This window comes from Barbus barbus (assembly GCF_936440315.1).
Source record: "Barbus barbus genome assembly, chromosome: 19".
NCBI lineage: Eukaryota > Metazoa > Chordata > Actinopteri > Cypriniformes > Cyprinidae > Barbus > Barbus barbus.
In genome coordinates this window covers 16,046,697-16,065,229 of record NC_136747.1, presented here as the reverse complement: position 1 = coordinate 16,065,229, position 18,533 = coordinate 16,046,697, and the positions used below count along the sequence as shown (strand labels likewise).

The 18,533-nt window shown below is 37.2% G+C and overlaps 1 protein-coding gene across 2 annotated transcripts in view; it reads left to right on the top strand.

The window, feature by feature from the left end:
* LOC306885443 (electrogenic aspartate/glutamate antiporter SLC25A13, mitochondrial-like) overlaps window positions 1-18,533 on the top strand; it is a 41,676-nt gene that overhangs the window by 10,897 nt on the left and 12,246 nt on the right. For both annotated transcript variants that reach the window (XM_079441959.1, XM_079441958.1), the window contains 8 exons: window positions 2,294-2,440; window positions 3,488-3,626; window positions 7,144-7,237; window positions 7,999-8,083; window positions 11,436-11,520; window positions 13,205-13,363; window positions 14,829-14,881; window positions 16,996-17,076. In XM_079441959.1, coding sequence (XP_079298085.1) covers window positions 2,294-2,440; window positions 3,488-3,626; window positions 7,144-7,237; window positions 7,999-8,083; window positions 11,436-11,520; window positions 13,205-13,363; window positions 14,829-14,881; window positions 16,996-17,076 — 843 coding nt within the window. The remainder of the gene's footprint in view (window positions 1-2,293; window positions 2,441-3,487; window positions 3,627-7,143; window positions 7,238-7,998; window positions 8,084-11,435; window positions 11,521-13,204; window positions 13,364-14,828; window positions 14,882-16,995; window positions 17,077-18,533) is intronic.

Here is an 18,533-nt window from a genome sequence, read left to right as displayed (position 1 = left end):
TATAATGTCTTGTTTGGTATATTTTGTGCCTGGTCTTGCCTAGATTGAAACACTGTTCTGGGCACCGTTTCCCGCAGCACAACGAGGCATATTGACCTAGTTAGTCATTAATGAAACACTGGAGTTATATTCCTGTGCCAGCATTTGTTTCTCATTAGGTGACGTAACCTCAGAGCAGTCTAGCGATTCTCCTAAAACAGGTAAAGGTTTTCTCCTTCAAGAAGAATAGCAGTATTCCTTTTGTATTGGTGGTGTGCAAGATATTTTCCAATATAGCGTCTAGACCTGAGAGTGGGCAGAGGGGGTGTGAGGGGTCGGCTGTGCCAAGTTTGCATCTACGCTCACTATATCTGAATGAGCTTTTTATATTAAACTTAACTTGGACCAGATGGGTTTTTGGAAAACTGCAAGAAACACGCCGATATTGTGTTTGTGGCCAAGACGGGATTAATTTTGTTTTTGGAACTTGAAAACTATGAAAAAACACATTTCCTGTTTCATTTATTTCATTTTCTTTGAATTGGCAAATTTTTTATGGTCGTTTGGAGTGATTTGAAAATCCGGTCAGTGTTAACTGTTCGATTATATCCACTACAGCACTGATAGAATATCACGCTGCACTGTAAACAATGAACCAGCAGCTTCACATACGTATGAGGATAAAAGCTGTAGATTCAGATTTACTCTATGAAATCCACAAATTCTCAAAATTATTTTCCTTTCCTTTATGAATGGAGGCTTTCCAACACTGACTTCGTGTCAATATGACCACCTGCAAATATGACATGTCGGAAATCTGGCACTGCTGTCAGAAATGGTATTACTGTCATAGCCAAAGGTCTAAGATCCTGCAATTTCTTTAACCTGAGCATAGATGATGAGATCTTTAAGACTTCTCAGATATTTTTAAGCAGCTGTTTAAATGCAGTTTCAATGCCAGCGCTTGAATTGAAATAATTGATCCAAACAGAGGTGGCTCATCAAATGGTTTTATTTGAATCCAAAGACAATTAAAGGCACAATAAATGCCATGGTGGTTTCAGTATTGGCTTTCGGGGGTTCAGTTCTTCTCCTCCCTAAATAAAAAGCATGCTTTTGAGACACTCACAGTTGCAGTAATTTAAAGTTTTAAAAGACTAACTGTAAACTGTAAGGTTCAGATCCACAATTATTATGCAATTCCACATGCTTGTGGCTGGAGCAGCACAATGCAAGACAAGAAAAATCTGTAGCCAGATAATATTTTGCTCTACCTCTGCCCTTGTTTTATTTATTTACAATGCTACTGGCATTTCCTTGTTTAAAACACTGTTTGTGTGTTTTCGAAAAGCACAGGAGCATGTACAGTGTAAGATATAAAGTCAGCTTCTTTGTTTTTTCAGCATTTGTTTTAATGTGATTTTGCAAATATTCAAACAAGTATACTGATGTGAAAAATAGGTTAATAATAGTGAAATTACTGCCAACAATCTGGAACTGTATTGTCACTGTATTTTTATTTGGACCGTGACATTTCTATAATATCATAAATAGGTTAGCGTGGAGTCTGACATTCAAAGCTTTGACATTTTCTCTAATAGTGTTTTGTGAGCAGACGCTTCTTCTATACGAAGACACGTCCATTCACACAGCAGACCTATATTTGTAGTGTTTTGGAGCGGTATCTCAATTATGCGGGAAGAAAGAAAAACAACTCTCTTTAAAAGCCTGAGATGTGTAAGAAAGTCATTCTCGTCTCCTGATGTGATACTGCAGCCGTTGAGTTGCGCAATCAACAAAATGAGTTTCTTCTCCTAACGTCTTTCCAGCAGATATCTTAAAGCAAATAAATTAATTGAAAATAACAATAAACATAAAATAGTTATTTCATTGAAACATCATGTGTACTTTTAAAATAATATATTTTTTAAATGATCAGTTTATTTTCATTTGATTTTCAAATAACATTTATGATTAAGTAAAATTAATAGTATTATAGTTGATACATATACAGTAAATCTTTATTATGTTTTAGACTAGATTTAGATCAATGCACAAAGTTCATTTTATCATTATATTTACTTATATAGGAATGCTTAGTCTTTATATTTAAAAGATATATATCATCTGCAGCTGCTTTTACCATTCAAATAAATAGTTTACATTTGCATTTTTACTTAATTAAGGCCAGCTGTACATAATGGATCACATGCATGTAATATATCTATCTTTTTTTTTCAGTACAAATCACTCCAATTCAGCATTCTGTAAACTACCAGCATGCACAGACTGATTGACATGTATTGTGTTGCAGGAGATGCAGCTAGAACATGCCAGACAGGCTTTTATTCAAAGAGACAAGGCCAAGACAGGCACCATCACCGCTCTGGACTTCAGGGACATCATCGTGACCATCAGACCCCACATGCTCACACCATTTGTGGAGGAATGCTTAGTTGCAGTGAGTTTGTTTATTTTTATTTGTTTTAGCTATTTCAGCCAGTGGTTGTACTGTATGACAGTTTTGTGATAGACTTTTGTTTCACGTAAACCACTGGGAGATATTTATTTGCTAGGTGTATGTGTGTGTAAGCGGTCTGTTTTATACACACTCGGTGGAGTCTGTCATTTTCTCCACGGTTTGTGCCTCATAAACCTTGGGATTCTAGGAGATGTTTGTAAACACAATTTCGAGGCCATTAGATATAAATTAAAGACAATACGCTCGTCAGACCCAGTCTATACACTCAATCCTCTAATTTAGATGCCTTGCAAAACAAGACAGGAGGTGTAAACATTTTATCCCATCTACACAAAGGTTTATACTTTTTATGGACAGGTTTATGCAGGGATTTTACAAATGACATCTTGGTTAAGGAAACTTCAGAGCAGGTATGATTTTTGTGTGGCTTCAGGTAGACACCACCATTTCTGCAAAGCACACAGCGCCATCTAGTGAGAGACAATCTGCTCTCGCTTTTCTTTCCAATCCCTCTTAGGCCTGAAGAAAACTATACAAGCACTATTTTAGCCAAACTACACTTCATCTAGTCTCTGAAATCATCGGATATGTTTGTAAAATGTTACATTTCATAAATGCTTATTATTTCAGCGTAAATGAAATAAGTCACTGGCTAGTTTTCTTTTTCTTTTCCCCATTTTCTTTTGCTATCAGTGGCAAAGGGAGTTTTTACACCAAGCATTCTGTCAGATGCTATTTAAAGATTTACCTCATGTTAGTTTTCCACTTTATATGTCCTTCTCATAAAACAGCTTAATTAAAAATGGCCCTCGAGCTTGAATCCCTCTGAAATTACCAGTGTGCCTCTCTGTGAAACACGTGTATTTATTTAGCGCTCTGTGGGGTGGAAGTGCTAAAGATGTCGCCGCACTGTAGCTTGATTTAATGTTTGGCATTCCATAGAATTCTCAGCTATTTATCACCTCTGTCCCTTGTAAAAGGATGTCTTCAATCAAATGTCTGTGTGTGCATCTGCCAATTTTGCAGGCGGCCGGTGGCAGTACGTCACATCAGGTCAGCTTTTCCTACTTTAATGGCTTCAACTCTCTGCTAAACAACATGGAGCTCATTAGAAAGATCTACACCACCCTGGCAGGCAGCCGCAAAGATGTGGAAGTTACTAAAGGTTAGTAGTGTTTTTGTTTTAGTTCTGTCTTGTTTTGACTTTGTCCGGCCTCCTCTGATTAACTTTATGTGCCTCAAAAGCGCAAAAGATTACCCACAGTGCATTGCTGGAGCTATCGGAGTTTTCTTTTAATGTGCATGTGTTTGTTGGGGCAATATAATTACTTGTATTTTCTAATGCCTGTAATTTAACACACACACACACACACACATGTTGGTTTTTGTGGTTTATGGGGACTCTCCATAGGCGTAATGGTTTTTATACTGAACAAACTGTGTGTGCTATTGCCCTACACCAACCCTACACCTAAACTTAGCCCTCACAGGAGACTTTGTGCATTTTTAGATTTTCAAGAAAACACCATTTAGTATGTTTTTTAAGCCTTTTGAATTACGGGGACATAGGCAGTGTCCTCATAAACCACCTTCATATTGTAATACCTCTGTCATACACATGTCATTATACAAATTTGTGTCCTCATAAACACACTAAACTAAACACACGCGCGCGCACACACACACACACACACACACACATAATTATAGTATTTAAATGTATTTAGAAATTTTCTGATTAGCATTTTGAAATATTCTTGTTTAATTTTTTGTTACTCTTTGTTACTCTACTAATTCTTTAATTTTTAAACAGTTAAATGTTTTATATATGTTGTTGTGCACTTTAAAATGCTATATTCATATAATGTATGTAATTTAATATAAATGAATATGTAATTGTATCTTACTCAAATTCTTAAAATTTTCAAAGCCAATGCAGTTTGTTACTCTGTCAAGTTCTTCTTATTTGTTTTGTTTTTTTCAGTTTTCAATTTTACATATTTCTTACATATGTTGTCATGAGCTTTTAAGAAATAAAATGGTTAATAATTAAATGTTAAATTGCTGATTGTTTTACTCGCTCAAACACTTCTAATTATTATTATTTTATTAGAGGATGATGGAGGATGAGAGCTCATTAGAAGATGATAAATAACTTTGAAAAACCCAATATCCCACATCTAGGAGGGCTTTTAAAACAAGGCCCCCAAAACCTCAAAAATCCCTTGGTCTTTGTCTCCCTGGCCAAGTGCTGACCTGTGAAACAGCCCTCATAGTTTGGCTGCAATGGAGCTCTGCGTCTTGGACACACACTCTTGCTGTACACACCCAGACTGCGATGCTATCAGCCCTGTGGAGACCGGGGCCAGGGGTGGGGAGGCTACATTTACCACTGCTGTTCTCACAGAGGCTGTAGGCCGCCATCGGTCTCCGCTGGGACCTGTGCGTGCGAATTTCCATGTCTACTTCTCTTGTTGACCCACAGCTGATTGGCTCCGTATGTTTTGAATGGTACGCCGAAGCATAGTTTCGTCATTGCAACAGCCATCGTTTGCCACCTGGGGAAAATAGGGAACACATCACCCCGCACAAAGGCCGCAGATAGAAAAAAAAAAGAGCTTGCAAATGTATAAAAATGTTTAATGTGGATCATCTTACTGCTTTTCTGGTCATTCATCACTTCCGATCACGACTGCGTGATTTCAGAGTTACTTTTCTGCTGTGATACTTCAAAGTCCATTTAAGTTTTTGTAGAATCAAATATGATTTTTGGCAGGTCGAATGCTCTTGGCGGCATGTTCCTCACATTTATCAGTAGCTGGTGTTTGTTTTTGGAGGGAGCTGAAGAGACAGATGCCCTGCGTGATCTTTGATTGGAGCGTTCTTCACACTTCACAGCGTGTTTAAGGCCAGGGTAAGCTGAGCTGGCCTTGATTCAATGGGGCTCTGTGTAAGAACACTTGCTGCCTTTTTCAGGCTAGTCATTCTATACCAGTGCAGTGGGAATCCCACTGTTAACCGGCCTGTGTTCGTTCTGCTCATTACCACTCTGCACTTAACCTACACAACCAACTGATATGCAATACAAGCCCGGACTCAATGATTTACTAAATATTTGAATTCATTATTTACTACATGATCCAGTAGGGATCACTCAGAGTATTACAAGCCAAATACATTTCAGTGTCACTATGAACAAAACTTCAAATTAAGTGACTTTTATTTTAATAAAAGATTGCGCAAGGCGTTGTACATATAGGGTCATTTTAAATGAAAGCATGTAACTAAATTCCTTCTACAAGGCTGTTAGTGAAGGCCACTTTGAGGAAGTAATTTTACTGTTTATAATCATGTGATTCTAAAAGAGGCATTCATGCATTTTGAGGTAATTTGGGATCTTACCTCAACTGTTATTGTGCACCTAAGGATTACTTGTGGAAATATAAAAAAAAAAAAAAATTTTTGTTTCGTTTTAACAGACACCACAGAAATTGGAATTGAATTGAATTAAACATACAAATAGGCAATATTTGATGTGAAAGAATAATTGTAACAGATATAATTGGGAATTTTAAAGTGGCAGGGACATATAGGCTGTATGTGACCGTACTGTCCTGCACCCTTCAGAGTGTTTACTTCAAGTGCTCTGCCCTTCTGAGTGAGTGAGACACAGTGATGCTCGCTTTCAAACGTAATTCACCCACTGACTTAATACAGTGCATCTGCTGAAAATGATCTTGCTACCAGTTAGATAAAAATAATTGCAAAAATGACATCATTTGTTTGCAGATGCCACTTGATTTAATATTGTATTTAGTTTAGTCATATATTTTAAAGTGTGGCTTAAAGGAATAGTTCATCCCAAAATGAAATTTTTGTCATTATCTATTTACCCTCATGTTGTTCCAAACCGGTATGAGTTTCTTTATGTTGAACATAAAATAATATATTTTGAAGAATGCTGGTAATCAAACAATTGATGGTACCCATTGGCTTCCATAGTATTTCTTTCCCTACTATGGAAGTCAATGGGGAACCAACAACTGTTTGGTTCTTCAAAATATAATCTTTCAACTTATAAAAATAAATTTATACAGGTTTGGCGCAACATGAGGGTAAATGATGACAACATTAAATTTGCTACAGTTGAAAAGTTTGGGATCAGTAAGATTTATTTTGTTTCTTTGTTTATTTAATTTTAGAAATTAATACTTTTATTCAACAAAAATGCATTAAATTGATTAAAATTAACAGTAAAGCCTTTTACATTGTTATAAAAAACTATTTTAAATAAATGCTTTTTTGAACTTTCTATTCATCAAAGAATCCTGAAAGAAAGGTTTAGCAGTTTCCATGAAAAAAATTAAGCAGTACAACTGTTTTCAAAATTGATAATAATCAGAAATAATCATTTTTGGAGCATCAAATCAGCATAGAATGATTTCTAAAGGATCATGTGACACTGAGCTTTGCCATCATAGGAATAAATGACACTTTAAAATTATATTAAAATGGAAAAGTTAATCTAGTAAGCATAAATGACAAAAAGGTTTTTGAAAAACTGATTTCAAACTTTGGAATAGGCCACTGTGTATTTTTTGTGAAACAAGCTTGTTGATGACTACTGTATAAATTAAATTTTAGCAGTAATTAATTGATTCTGTATTTTCTCTGTTTTGTAGAGGAGTTCATCATTGCTGCCCAGAGGTTTGGCCAGGTGACCCCTATGGAAGTGGACATCCTGTTCCAGCTGGCTGACCTGTCTGAGCCGAGAGGGTGAGTCACCATAACGACAGGGCCCTACTGAATCAGTGTCTGAGAGCCTCTCCCTATCAAGAGGAAGGTTCGAGGCTCAGCCATAACATACTTCAGCTCAGCCTGTGTTTCAGAGCCCTCTAGCCACTCTCGCCATCTAAAAACAGCATTGTTTGACTCTTCTGTAATTATATGTGAAAACTTTTCTGGTCTCTCTATTCTGAGTCTTGTTCTGGCAATTGCATAGTCGATGATACATGACTCTTCCTATTATTGTACAGCGGGAGGTTTTGAACACGGTCCAGCTTGTTCTAACTTTCCTGCAGCATGTAGCAAGCAGCACACATGTTTCCACACTACTGTAACTGCTGCAAAGTTCTTACCAGAACAGTAATGAGCTTGGAAGTATATTTACAAAATATCTGCTCTGAGCCATAGAGCGGTGTAATCATGGTGAGTTAAACCCCTCTTTCCAAAACCAAAGATATCACATGAACATTTTTGAAGAGTCAGATGCCACGACCTATGAACTTACTCATGACAGTACTGGGTAGGCAAATGGTGATCAGAAGTTTCGTTTTTGGACATTATTATTTCTTTGCAATGTGATACTGCAATTACCTTCCTCGCTTTGAGTCAAGATGTTGGAGGTTTTTACTTGTGAGGGTTCACTATACCACGTTTCCTCAAACATCTTTGAAATGTTGTGCTCTGAAAAGGCAGAAAAAAGGAATCTGTTTAACGGTTTATTTATGTCTGCTCATGTTTTTGCTTTTTTACAGACGTGTTGGTTTAGTTGACATTGAGATGATTGCACCTCTGGAGGAGGGAGCTCTTCCTTACAACCTTGCTGAGATTCAAAGACAGGTAACCCTCAGAAACTCAGAGTATAAACTTGTCTTAAAAGATTATAGTGATTGGTATAAACTGGGCTTTGGTCCACTAACTTTTGGGACACTATGACTCAGTTCTGAGGTTGTGCATTATACTATTGTGCTACTTCATCATCGTTGGTAAAAAGTACAGTGCCATTTTAAAATAAAGAGTGTCTATTTACACTAAGTGCAAATAGCCCGCCTAGTTGGCAAAGGCTATTTACACTAACTCCGCCCACTAATGTGTGATTGTGTTAGTCGACACTAATAAAAGACGCTCGTTTAGCATCAGTTTCAGTGGTGTAGATGGTAAAGCTTATGCTTTTTCACGCGATCAACCCGAGTTCGATCCCGCCTCCCACATCTCAACTGTTTTTCCTCCCTTTTCAAATCTCATATCGCATCAGAAAGGCATTTATTTTCAATAAAAATGAAGGCAATAATCAAAAAGTTGAAAATAAATGTGTCAGGTAGGTGTAGGGAGGGCTTTATTTTCCCAATAAGGTGGAATCCATTTAATAATTTGAATTAAAACTATAATTTACACTCAATACGTTATTTTGCGTACTGTTTTATAATGTACTACAATACTGAGGTGCAGATAATTGCCATTATTTGCAATAAGTAGTATAACTATCAGAAAATCTTGCTATTTTAACAGTGTAAATGGAATCTATCGCTACAAAAATATGCTATTTGCACAAATATTAAAATATGCACTTTTCCTTTTCCTGCATTTTTTAAGACAAACAGATAGCATAATTGCATTCAGACAAAACCAAAATGTAATCAAAGCCACTAAACACATGCAATATAAATTTATACGGTGATTACTGATACAGTGTGATTTTTAAAAAATATCATAATGACAGTCTCTACCAAGACTGCTTTTATTTGATCAAAGATACATTAAAAAAGTACAATTTAAGCTATTTTCTTGGTTTGATATAATTTAAAGTTAATGAATTTATTCATTTCAATTTGATCATTTATTCATGTGATGAAAAAGCTGAATTTTCTTCATCATTACTCCAGTCTTTAGTGTCAAATGATTCTTCAGAAATCATTCTAAAATGCTGATTTGCTGCTCAAGACACATTTCTTATTGTCAAAGTTCAAAGCAGTTGTGCTGTTTAACATTTTTGTGGAAACTGTTACGCTTTCTTCAGGTTTCTTTCAATAGAAAGTTCAAAAGAACAGCATTCATTAGACATACAAATCTTTTGTAACGTTATAAATGTCTTACTGTCACTTTTGATTAATTGAATGTACCCTTGCTGAATAAAAATAATTATTTCATCATCATCATCATCAAATAAAATAAAAAATCTTACTGACAGCAAACTTTTGAACAGCCGTGTATAAATTAAGATGCATAGAAGATCATTTAAAAATTTTCTTCATGCATTTACAGTACTCATTTTCTGAGAATTTGAGATGCTTAGTAAGACATGACAGAATTTTTTGATAAATGAATGTAGTGGAATTTATCGTAAATTCTGGAAATGTTTAGTGTACATGAATGATTTTGACAGTGATCGAACGATTTTGACTCGTACACTTGTAACTGAAATAAGGAGCGGATTTGGACACACCCATAGTGTATTGTTCTATTTTTTTCTTTGTTCTGTTATTGCAGAAATGTGACTTGTATATCCTTAGATAACTTGTATAGTTATCTAAATGCGACACTTTTACTCCTATTGATGTTATTGGTTCACTCATTTTTAATGTCTCGGTTGCTAAAGTTAAAGATATCTTTTGAGAGCTTGTGTTTATAAGTAAGTGCTTCTGATCGACGCATCATTTCCAGCCCCTCTGGATTTTTTCCGTCAGCTACTGCTGAGCTCTCGTCTTCTCTTTGACCAGAGCAGTGAAAGAAGAGAATATCTGAATCTGTCATCAGCACACAGATCACACATATAAAAAGCTGTAAATGAAAAGCAAGCCCAGCAGTCGAGGAAACTTATCAACGTCTGATGGTGAGATGAGGGGAAATGAAAACAGACAGAAAGGCTTGAAGACTCTACAGGGAAAAGAAAGAGAGTGTGTCTGTGCCTAGATATTCCCTCTTTATTTTATCAGAAGTTCTGCCTCCAAACACATTGAGGGCTGAGTTATTCCTTCGTGCAGGGCCATACGAAGCGGGGGCCCGGGACAGAGACGCCAGTCCCACCACAATGAGCTGCTTTGGGCTGTGGTCTGGCCTTATGGGCTGCTGGCCAGCTCTCCCTCACCGCTCCCCCCAACATAGTTCATCCCACACCCTTAACCCCTCAGTGAGTCTGGGAGTGGTGGGCACAGTTACCTTGAGGTTCCTGACAGGTGGTCTCGGGTAGGCAGGGCGACTGTATCTCCGGCGGGGAATGCGGCATGGGATGCTTGGATGGTTCTGGCTGGCTTTATTTCTTGCTCTCTCTCTAACTGTGGGGCTACGGCCGTGGCTAGAGCACTGATTGAACCCAGTTGATTGTGGTTTCTGCTTGTCTCGACTAACACTATGATAAAAGTAGCATTTCTCATTATCTAGGGATGTTGGATCAAATTAAATTAAGTATTTTATTATGTTGTAAAATCCTAATGTTTCTTTTTCTCAGTAATTAAACTAACAGAAAGCAGAACAAAATTATGTCAGTGTTTAGTCAAAAGTTTCTACATACGCATTCTTTCTTTTATTTTCCACGTACATTTTAGAATAATAGGAAAATAAAACAAATGTGAGTGGAAATGTTAAATGCAAAGTTCGGTTTCTCAAAGGCTTTTTTTTTTTTTTTTACCTAAACAGATTTAAGTTGGATAATCAAAACAAATTGACTTGTAAAAGGCCACAGAAGACACTCTTTGCTTTTGATAACAGCTTTTACTTTATTTATATGCCATTTTATAAGCTACATATTCTGTTCCATTCTCTCTTAATGTTTTTTTTTTTTTTTTAAATGTTCTATTTTTATATATTTAAATGTTTTCAGCATCATTACTCCAGTTGTCAGTGTCACATAATCATTCTGATATGCTCAAGTAACATTTCTTATATGTGACCCTGGACCACAAAACCAGTCTTAAGTCGCTGGGGTATATTTGTAGTAATAGCCAAAAATACACAGTATAGGTCAAAATTATCCATTTTTCTTTTATGCCAAAAATCATTAGGAAATTAAGTAAAGATCATGTTCCATGGAGATATTTAGTGAATTTCCTACCGAAAATATAACAAAACTTAAAACAGCTTTGCATCTTTTTATTCCTAATCTAAATACCATTTATATGACTGATAACAAGAAATTTTTAAAGAGCATAATGGTGGCAGTTCTGATTCTCTTGTCTTGTATTTTCTCTGTCCACAGCAGTCTGGTGGGGATGTGTCTCGCTCCGTTCTGGTTCAGGCCACCGAGTCGGCGTACAGGTTCACCCTGGGCTCAGTGGCTGGAGGTGAGTCAGTCACAGATCATTGTGCACCGCTCCTTTACCTGAGCCTGCACCAGCAGCAGCCCCTCCTCCACATGAAAGATAGCAGGACTGGACAAAAAGAAAAACAAAGCCTGGCCTATTGCCTTCTTAGGGGGCTATTTCTCCAGTTTAATGAGGTTATGCACCATGGGAACCTCCTGGGTAGATTTTTTTTGTACCTGTCAGTGATCAGAGGTGTGTGTGTGTGTGTTGGACTGTGTGTACGTAAGGAGGTGGTGCTTGGCCCTGTGTTTGGCTCCAGTCTGGCTCTCTCAGAGGAGACAAGGTAATAAGGAGGTAGTGATGGGCGACTCGCTCTTTAATTAAGCCTGTCGGTGGTGTATCCCCTTTGTGTCCACCCCAAAGTTGTCAGATAAGAATTGACTGATGTTTTCTTCCAAAATATCCTGACTTTCTTTCCGTTCATTCTTTTTTGTTGTTGTTTGATGTGTCCTTCTTCAATGTGTCCCCCCACGTGTCCTTCATCAGCCTGCACATCTCTTTTAAAAGAATAGTTCACCCAAAAATGAAAATTTGCTGAAAATGTACTCGCTCTCAGGGTATCCAAGATGTAGATGAGTTTGTTTCTTCATCGGAAGAGATTTGGAGAGCATTACATCACTTGCTCACCAATAGATCCTCTGCAGTGATTGGATGTCATCAAAATGAGAGTCCAAACAGCTTATAAAAACATCACAATAATCCACAAGTAATTAATCAGTGTCTTGTAAATAAAGTGTTTTTAAGAAATAAATCAATCATTAAAGCATTTGAACTTTTAAACCATTGCTTCTGGCCAAAATACCAATCTGTAATTCATAATAACATAATAAATCGTTTCCTGTTGTCCTCTCACATCAAAATTCAATTCAGTTCAATTCAAGTTTATTTGTATAGGGCTTTTCATGATACAAATCGTTGCAAAGAAGCTTTACAGGGAATTAAGTTTCTACAATATATTTAGTAGTAGCTTATCAGTGGTGAGTATGTCAAGTTGATGTACATATGGCAGAAATGTACGGCAAAAATCAGTTAATGGCGTAATCAAACAGACGATGAACACTTAACAGCAGTGATTATATGTTGCAATCAAACTTATAGCAAAATTTGGTAGTTCTGTGTGTTTCAGGGTTGGCACTATCTCTTCTCAGGTGTTCAGGCATCTCAGATCTTTTATGGGTTGCATCCAGACTGAAGCTTGTGTAAAATCCACCGACATATTTAGAACTGTTTTAGACTCTTTTCTCATGTAAGCGGTGCTTGATCTGTGCATATTTCTCTCCTGACTCAGATGAGATGACTTCACTGGAGAAAGCAATATTATTGAAGTTATAACTGGAAGCAAAAAGATGAATCTTAATCTTAATGATGAATTTGTTTATTACTAACACACAGATTTTCACTTCACAAGATGTTAATCAATGAACTGGAGTCGTGTGGATTACTTGTGGTTTATTGTGATGTTTTTATCAGCTGTGTAGACTCTCATTCACTGCAGAGGATCCATTGGTAAGTGATGTAATGCTGAATTTCTCCAAATCCGTTCCGATGATGAAACAAACTGAATATATTTCTTACAAATTAAAATTTGTGGGTGAACTATTCCTTGTACAGTCTTACTATTCCATATCGTACATAGTTTTAAACAAATTTCCTCTCATGACAGCCGTGGGTGCCACTGCCGTGTACCCCATCGACCTGGTGAAGACCCGCATGCAGAACCAGCGTTCTTCAGGTTCCTTTATGGACGAGCTGATGTACAAGAACAGCTTTGACTGTTTCAAGAAGGTCGTACGCTACGAGGGCTTCTTTGGCCTTTACAGAGGTCAGTGGCTTCGTGCAGCTAGGCCATCGGTGACGCACCAACAAAAAGCGTTTTCATGAAAGCCAGGGGCAGGTCATCTTCCCTCTGACCTTACCTGCTTTGAAGAGATTAAGTCTACCTTTGCTGCTTGAGGGGACAATGTGCAGAGCATGAAAGGGCACATACCAGCACAGGAACTTAACAATGAAGAACATGAATGCTTTACACAGTCAATGGCACTCAGATAATGAGTATCTGCTCTGCTTTTAGAGCTGGAACATGAGTTTTTAAAGCATTCTGTGAGGTCACAGATTCAAATTGTGATTGCAAGGTGCAATTGCCATGTGACCTCCATTGAGAACACTAACTACTGGTATTTGTCAATCATAAAGCTGACAAAAGAGAGGCTGAGATCTTCGTCACCCGTGCAGAATTATAACAGGAGGATGGTATGAAAAATCAGTACTCGTTTTAGCAGAGCATATCAGCGGTTTATGACAGTGAGCACTATATTTGAAGTGAGCACTAAGTGCTTTTGTTTTACATATAAATAGTTTAGTTTTTAAACAAGGAAGTGGGCAGTTCAGGCTTTTAGCAAATGCATAAAAGTTTATTGTACATTATACAATTACACAATTGTATAATGTACAATAAACTATAGTATAGTACACAATTGCCATTCCCTTGATCTTGATGTGAAATGGCAGATTATTGAGCCACATGATTGAAAAAAGTTATTTGATAATTAGGTTAAACTATTATTGTAGGCAAAAAGAAAATCATTTGATTTTATTTTTATTTTAAACAATCTTTAGTATATTTTTCAGCTTTTCCTATCAGATCCCTTAATGCAGAGCATATTTACTATTAATGGAGACACAAATGTGCTCAGACAAAATCACGCTGATTGTTTATTGACAAAGTAGATGTTCAGAAATTGGTAAAGACAACAGTCAATGATGTCACTATCCTGGCAAGCACAAAATAATCAGCAGCATGCAAGAACAATAATTGTTTACGGGAATTGCAAAGGATGATTAAGTTTGAAAAATAATTGAAAATAATTTAATTCACCTGCTTGTATATAAACACAAATGCACTCCGTAGGCAATGCATGCAGGAGATGTAGTATTCATCTAGCTGTGTGGCCTATTTCCACTCGTATACTATGCCCACATTACTGCGCTTGTTTGTTACTGCCGGGGGTGGGTCATCACTTTTAAATCAGATTATTCTGTTTATTTTTGTCTAAGCCAGAAATCTGCGTTGTAATTGAGGGCTGTGTAAACTTTGGTTAAGGCTGTTTTTAAAGAGAAAAAGAGTTTGTAGTACTGTTAAGTTTCCAATATTTAAACACTCCACATCAATAGTGTTCATTAGTGTGTGGATGATAGGGAATTGGAGGCAGCACTGCAGCTTTTATATTGAGGAAAGTCGTGCTTCCCTTACCCCTGTCTTTTTGAATCAACTTGTTTTCTAATTATAGGCCTCGTACCGCAGCTTCTGGGCGTGGCTCCCGAGAAAGCCATAAAGCTTACAGTAAGTGCTCTGCCTTCACCACATCAGCGTGGCCTCTTAAAACCAAAGACCTTAACTCCTCAGAAATACAGCCCTCTGTTTCTCCCGCCTGCCTGCTGCCTGACTTCAGTGCCTCGCCTTAACCCCTTGAAAAAGAAGTGAATCTGTTTTCTGTTTGATCCCTTGTCAAAGCAGTGTGCATTCTTGCATTCTTGACTTGAGCATCAGCAGACTCAATTATACTTTATTTCCCACTATTGTAGCTTTTAATCGCAGAATCACGACTTTGTATCTTACAGTGACTTCTTTGTCACATTTGCAGCTTTATATCACAATTGTGATTTAATTTTTTTCTCTTAGAATTAAGACTTTATATTTTACACTTGTGAATTTATCTCATAATTGTAGCTTTTAATCCAAAATTGTAACTATATCTCAAAATTTTGACTTTTTATATCTCACTTTATATCTCAAAATTGCAACTTAATATATCTCAAAATTGAGTTTCTCACAGTTGCCACTTTATCTCAAAATTGCAACTTAATTTGTCTATATTTATGCAATCAGACTTAATATCTCAAAATTCTGACCTCATATCTCACAGTTGAGACACAATTGCCACTTTATATTCCAAAATTTCAACTTAAAATCTAAAAAAAAATTTACTACAGTATATTGCTCAAAATCCTGACTTGATATCTCACCAGTTGACTTTGTATCTCAAAATTGCAACTTTTATATAAAAATGTTCAACTTCATTTTTCACAATCTTTGCTTTCTCTCACAGTTGCCACTATATATTTCAAAATTGCAACTTAAAGGGGACCTAACACACCCAGTTTCACCCAGTCTCATGTTAATCTTGAGTACCTATAAAGTAGTATTGCACCCTTCATATCTCCAAAGAGTCTTTAGTTTTATCATATTTATAAAAGAAAGATACAGTTTTACTGTTCTCTCCAAAAACAGCCGAGCTCCTGGAGGCGTGCTGTGGGCGGAGCTAAAGAGTGACGTGCACTTGAGTGCCGAGTGCCAACAAAACAGACTTTTGATGCCATTTCACTTACTGCCTGCAGTTCCGAATCATGACCGGGATCTTTTATAGCTGGGACTTATAGCTTTGGGAAGCTGAACAAGGTTATCTTTTCCTCATAACCAAAAACACACTTCTTTGGAGACATTCATCCCTTTGATGGGTGCGCACTCGCTCTGGTCAATGTGTGCACGGGCGCGCTCTTCCTGAAGAAATGCCCATATAAGGAGTTTCACCCTTCATGACGTCATGAAGAGCCAAAACCAAAAAAAAACTTTCTGAAACCTTTATGAAACCGGAAGGAGTGTATTTAACACAGAAATGGTCAGTTTTACATCCAAATCGTTTTTTTTTTTTTACTTTGGCCATGTTTAGCATGAGAATCCAACTCTTTAACAGTGTAAATAACTATTATAGCATTAGACCCCCCCCTTTAATATATATCTATCAGACTTTTATATCTCAAAATTCTGACCCGATATCTCACTGTTGTGACAAAATTTCAACTTTAGTTCTGAAAATAATCTACGGTGTATATAGCTCAAAATCATGACTTGATATCTCACCAGCTGACTTTGTATCTCACAATTTGTGCAACACAATTTTTCACAGTTGGCACTTTATATTTCAAAATTTACAACTTTTAAATGTATTGCTCAAAATTGTGAATTTATATCACAGCTGCAATTTTTTTTTAATTTGTTTTTATTTATATATTTTTTTTTTTTTATATATATTACAATTGTGATTTCAGTATATCACAATAATGACAATTTCTTGTAATTGTGACTATGTATCAGCACAAATAGGCTTCCATAGGAAAATCTTAGGAATGCACAAAAACCTAAAAGTCACTGACCACGTGCAGTCCAATTAAATGGACACTACTATATAGTGCAGACTGCTATAGCTGTGCCCATTTAAATTAAGTAACTTGCACATTTTCTTAAGTGTTGTTGCTAAAACAATCCCAGTACTACATGCAAGAGCCATTCGAATTCTGAATTTTTTTTTGCAGAATTCTGTTGGCGCTAAATCTAAAAAAAGTTCTCTTCCTCCAAGAAACTATAGATATCTGATGCTACAATGTTTTTTTCCACAGGTGAATGACTTTGTGAGAGGAAAGACTATGCAAAAAGATGGCAGCGTTCCTTTACCTGCTGAAATCATGGCTGGCGGATGTGTGAGTAGCTTTATTCTTTGATATGCAAACATATAATCCATACATCACGCAGTAACAGTACACTGACAATAAGGAGTTTAGTTTTGAATGTCAGTGGGCTTTGAGGTCTAAGCCTTGGCCTGAGGGAACACTTCTCTCCTTTTGTGAGGTGATTGAAAAGACACTTCAGCCCCATCAGTGTTTAAAAACATGCATAAAACACTTCTCTCCTGTCATCTCACCTCTAAATCATAGTCTGCTGCTGCCCCTCACAAGCATTAACAGGGAATCACTTACCCGTTTCATTAGAAGCGTAAAGGTGAAATTGACATTATTAATACATTGTTTACATATGCTTCATTCATTCTTGTCTGAACTGTGTGAAACGAATACTTTCAGTTAGGATTTCAGAAGGCAGTAGCCTTCCTGTTTGTGTTGTACCTGAGACCTGTCAAAACCAAATCCTGCTTCTTCATGTCTGCCCTGACCCAGGTCGCTGAAAGACCCTCTTTCATATGACAGTGATCACTAAAACATTTCTACACATGTGGGTTTCCATTTAAAAGTGTCACAGACTCGTAGATGATTGCGAGCCTCGATTATACCGACATGAGTGCATTTAGCCCACAAGATCTCGGCTCGGAGATTTGAAAAGAGATGGCTACGGAAACATCAGGTTGGTTGCAGATGAAGTCAGCTCAGAAAGGGAGCTTGTGCCACGGAGATGTGTTTTTCCTCTTCTGATTTCTCTGACAGCTCCTTTCATCCCGGCCCGAATCCCCGATGTTTGTCCTGGCAGGATCTGCTCCCTTTCTCACGCCTGTACACGCGCCGCTCGCTCAAAGCCGTGTTTATTGACATTGCAAGCCACGGCAAATCAAATCTATTTATTTGGTTTGAGAGGGAAAAGACTAGACTGCTGATTTGCACACCGTGAATGCTCCTGTCTGAGGGAGGAGAGTAAAAATCACAGAAAACGAGAAAGGGGAAAAGCAAGAGATGGTGAGGGTTATGGAACTGCGGTGATTAAAATTTCAAGTATTTTTTTTTTTCACGTTTCAAACTACTCATCTCACATTGCAGCCTCTGAATTAGGCCCTTGACAGTTGCCAAGAGTTGATCATTTGGTAAGAACAGCACGCTTCGCTGGCTGAGGAGTTGGCCGGATTCTTATCTGGTTGCTGCTGGCCTTCATTTGAGGGCTGGGTTACTCAAAATAATCGCTTAGCCAACGTAAAGTGCCATAGAGAGCTGGGAAAAAACGTGGCGTGCATACAGTGACGCTTTGTTCATTTGTGGTGCGAGTTGTAAAGCTATGTAATTTAGCTTGTCCGTTGTTTCTCAGCATTCGGAAAGGTTTGTTAGTCTGTTGCAAAACTTTTTTTATCGCAGTGGTCTCATTTCTACATGAAAACAGTTGTGTAATCCCATTTAAATGCGAGGAATGTGAACGAGTATTAATGAAGGGAGTCTAATGT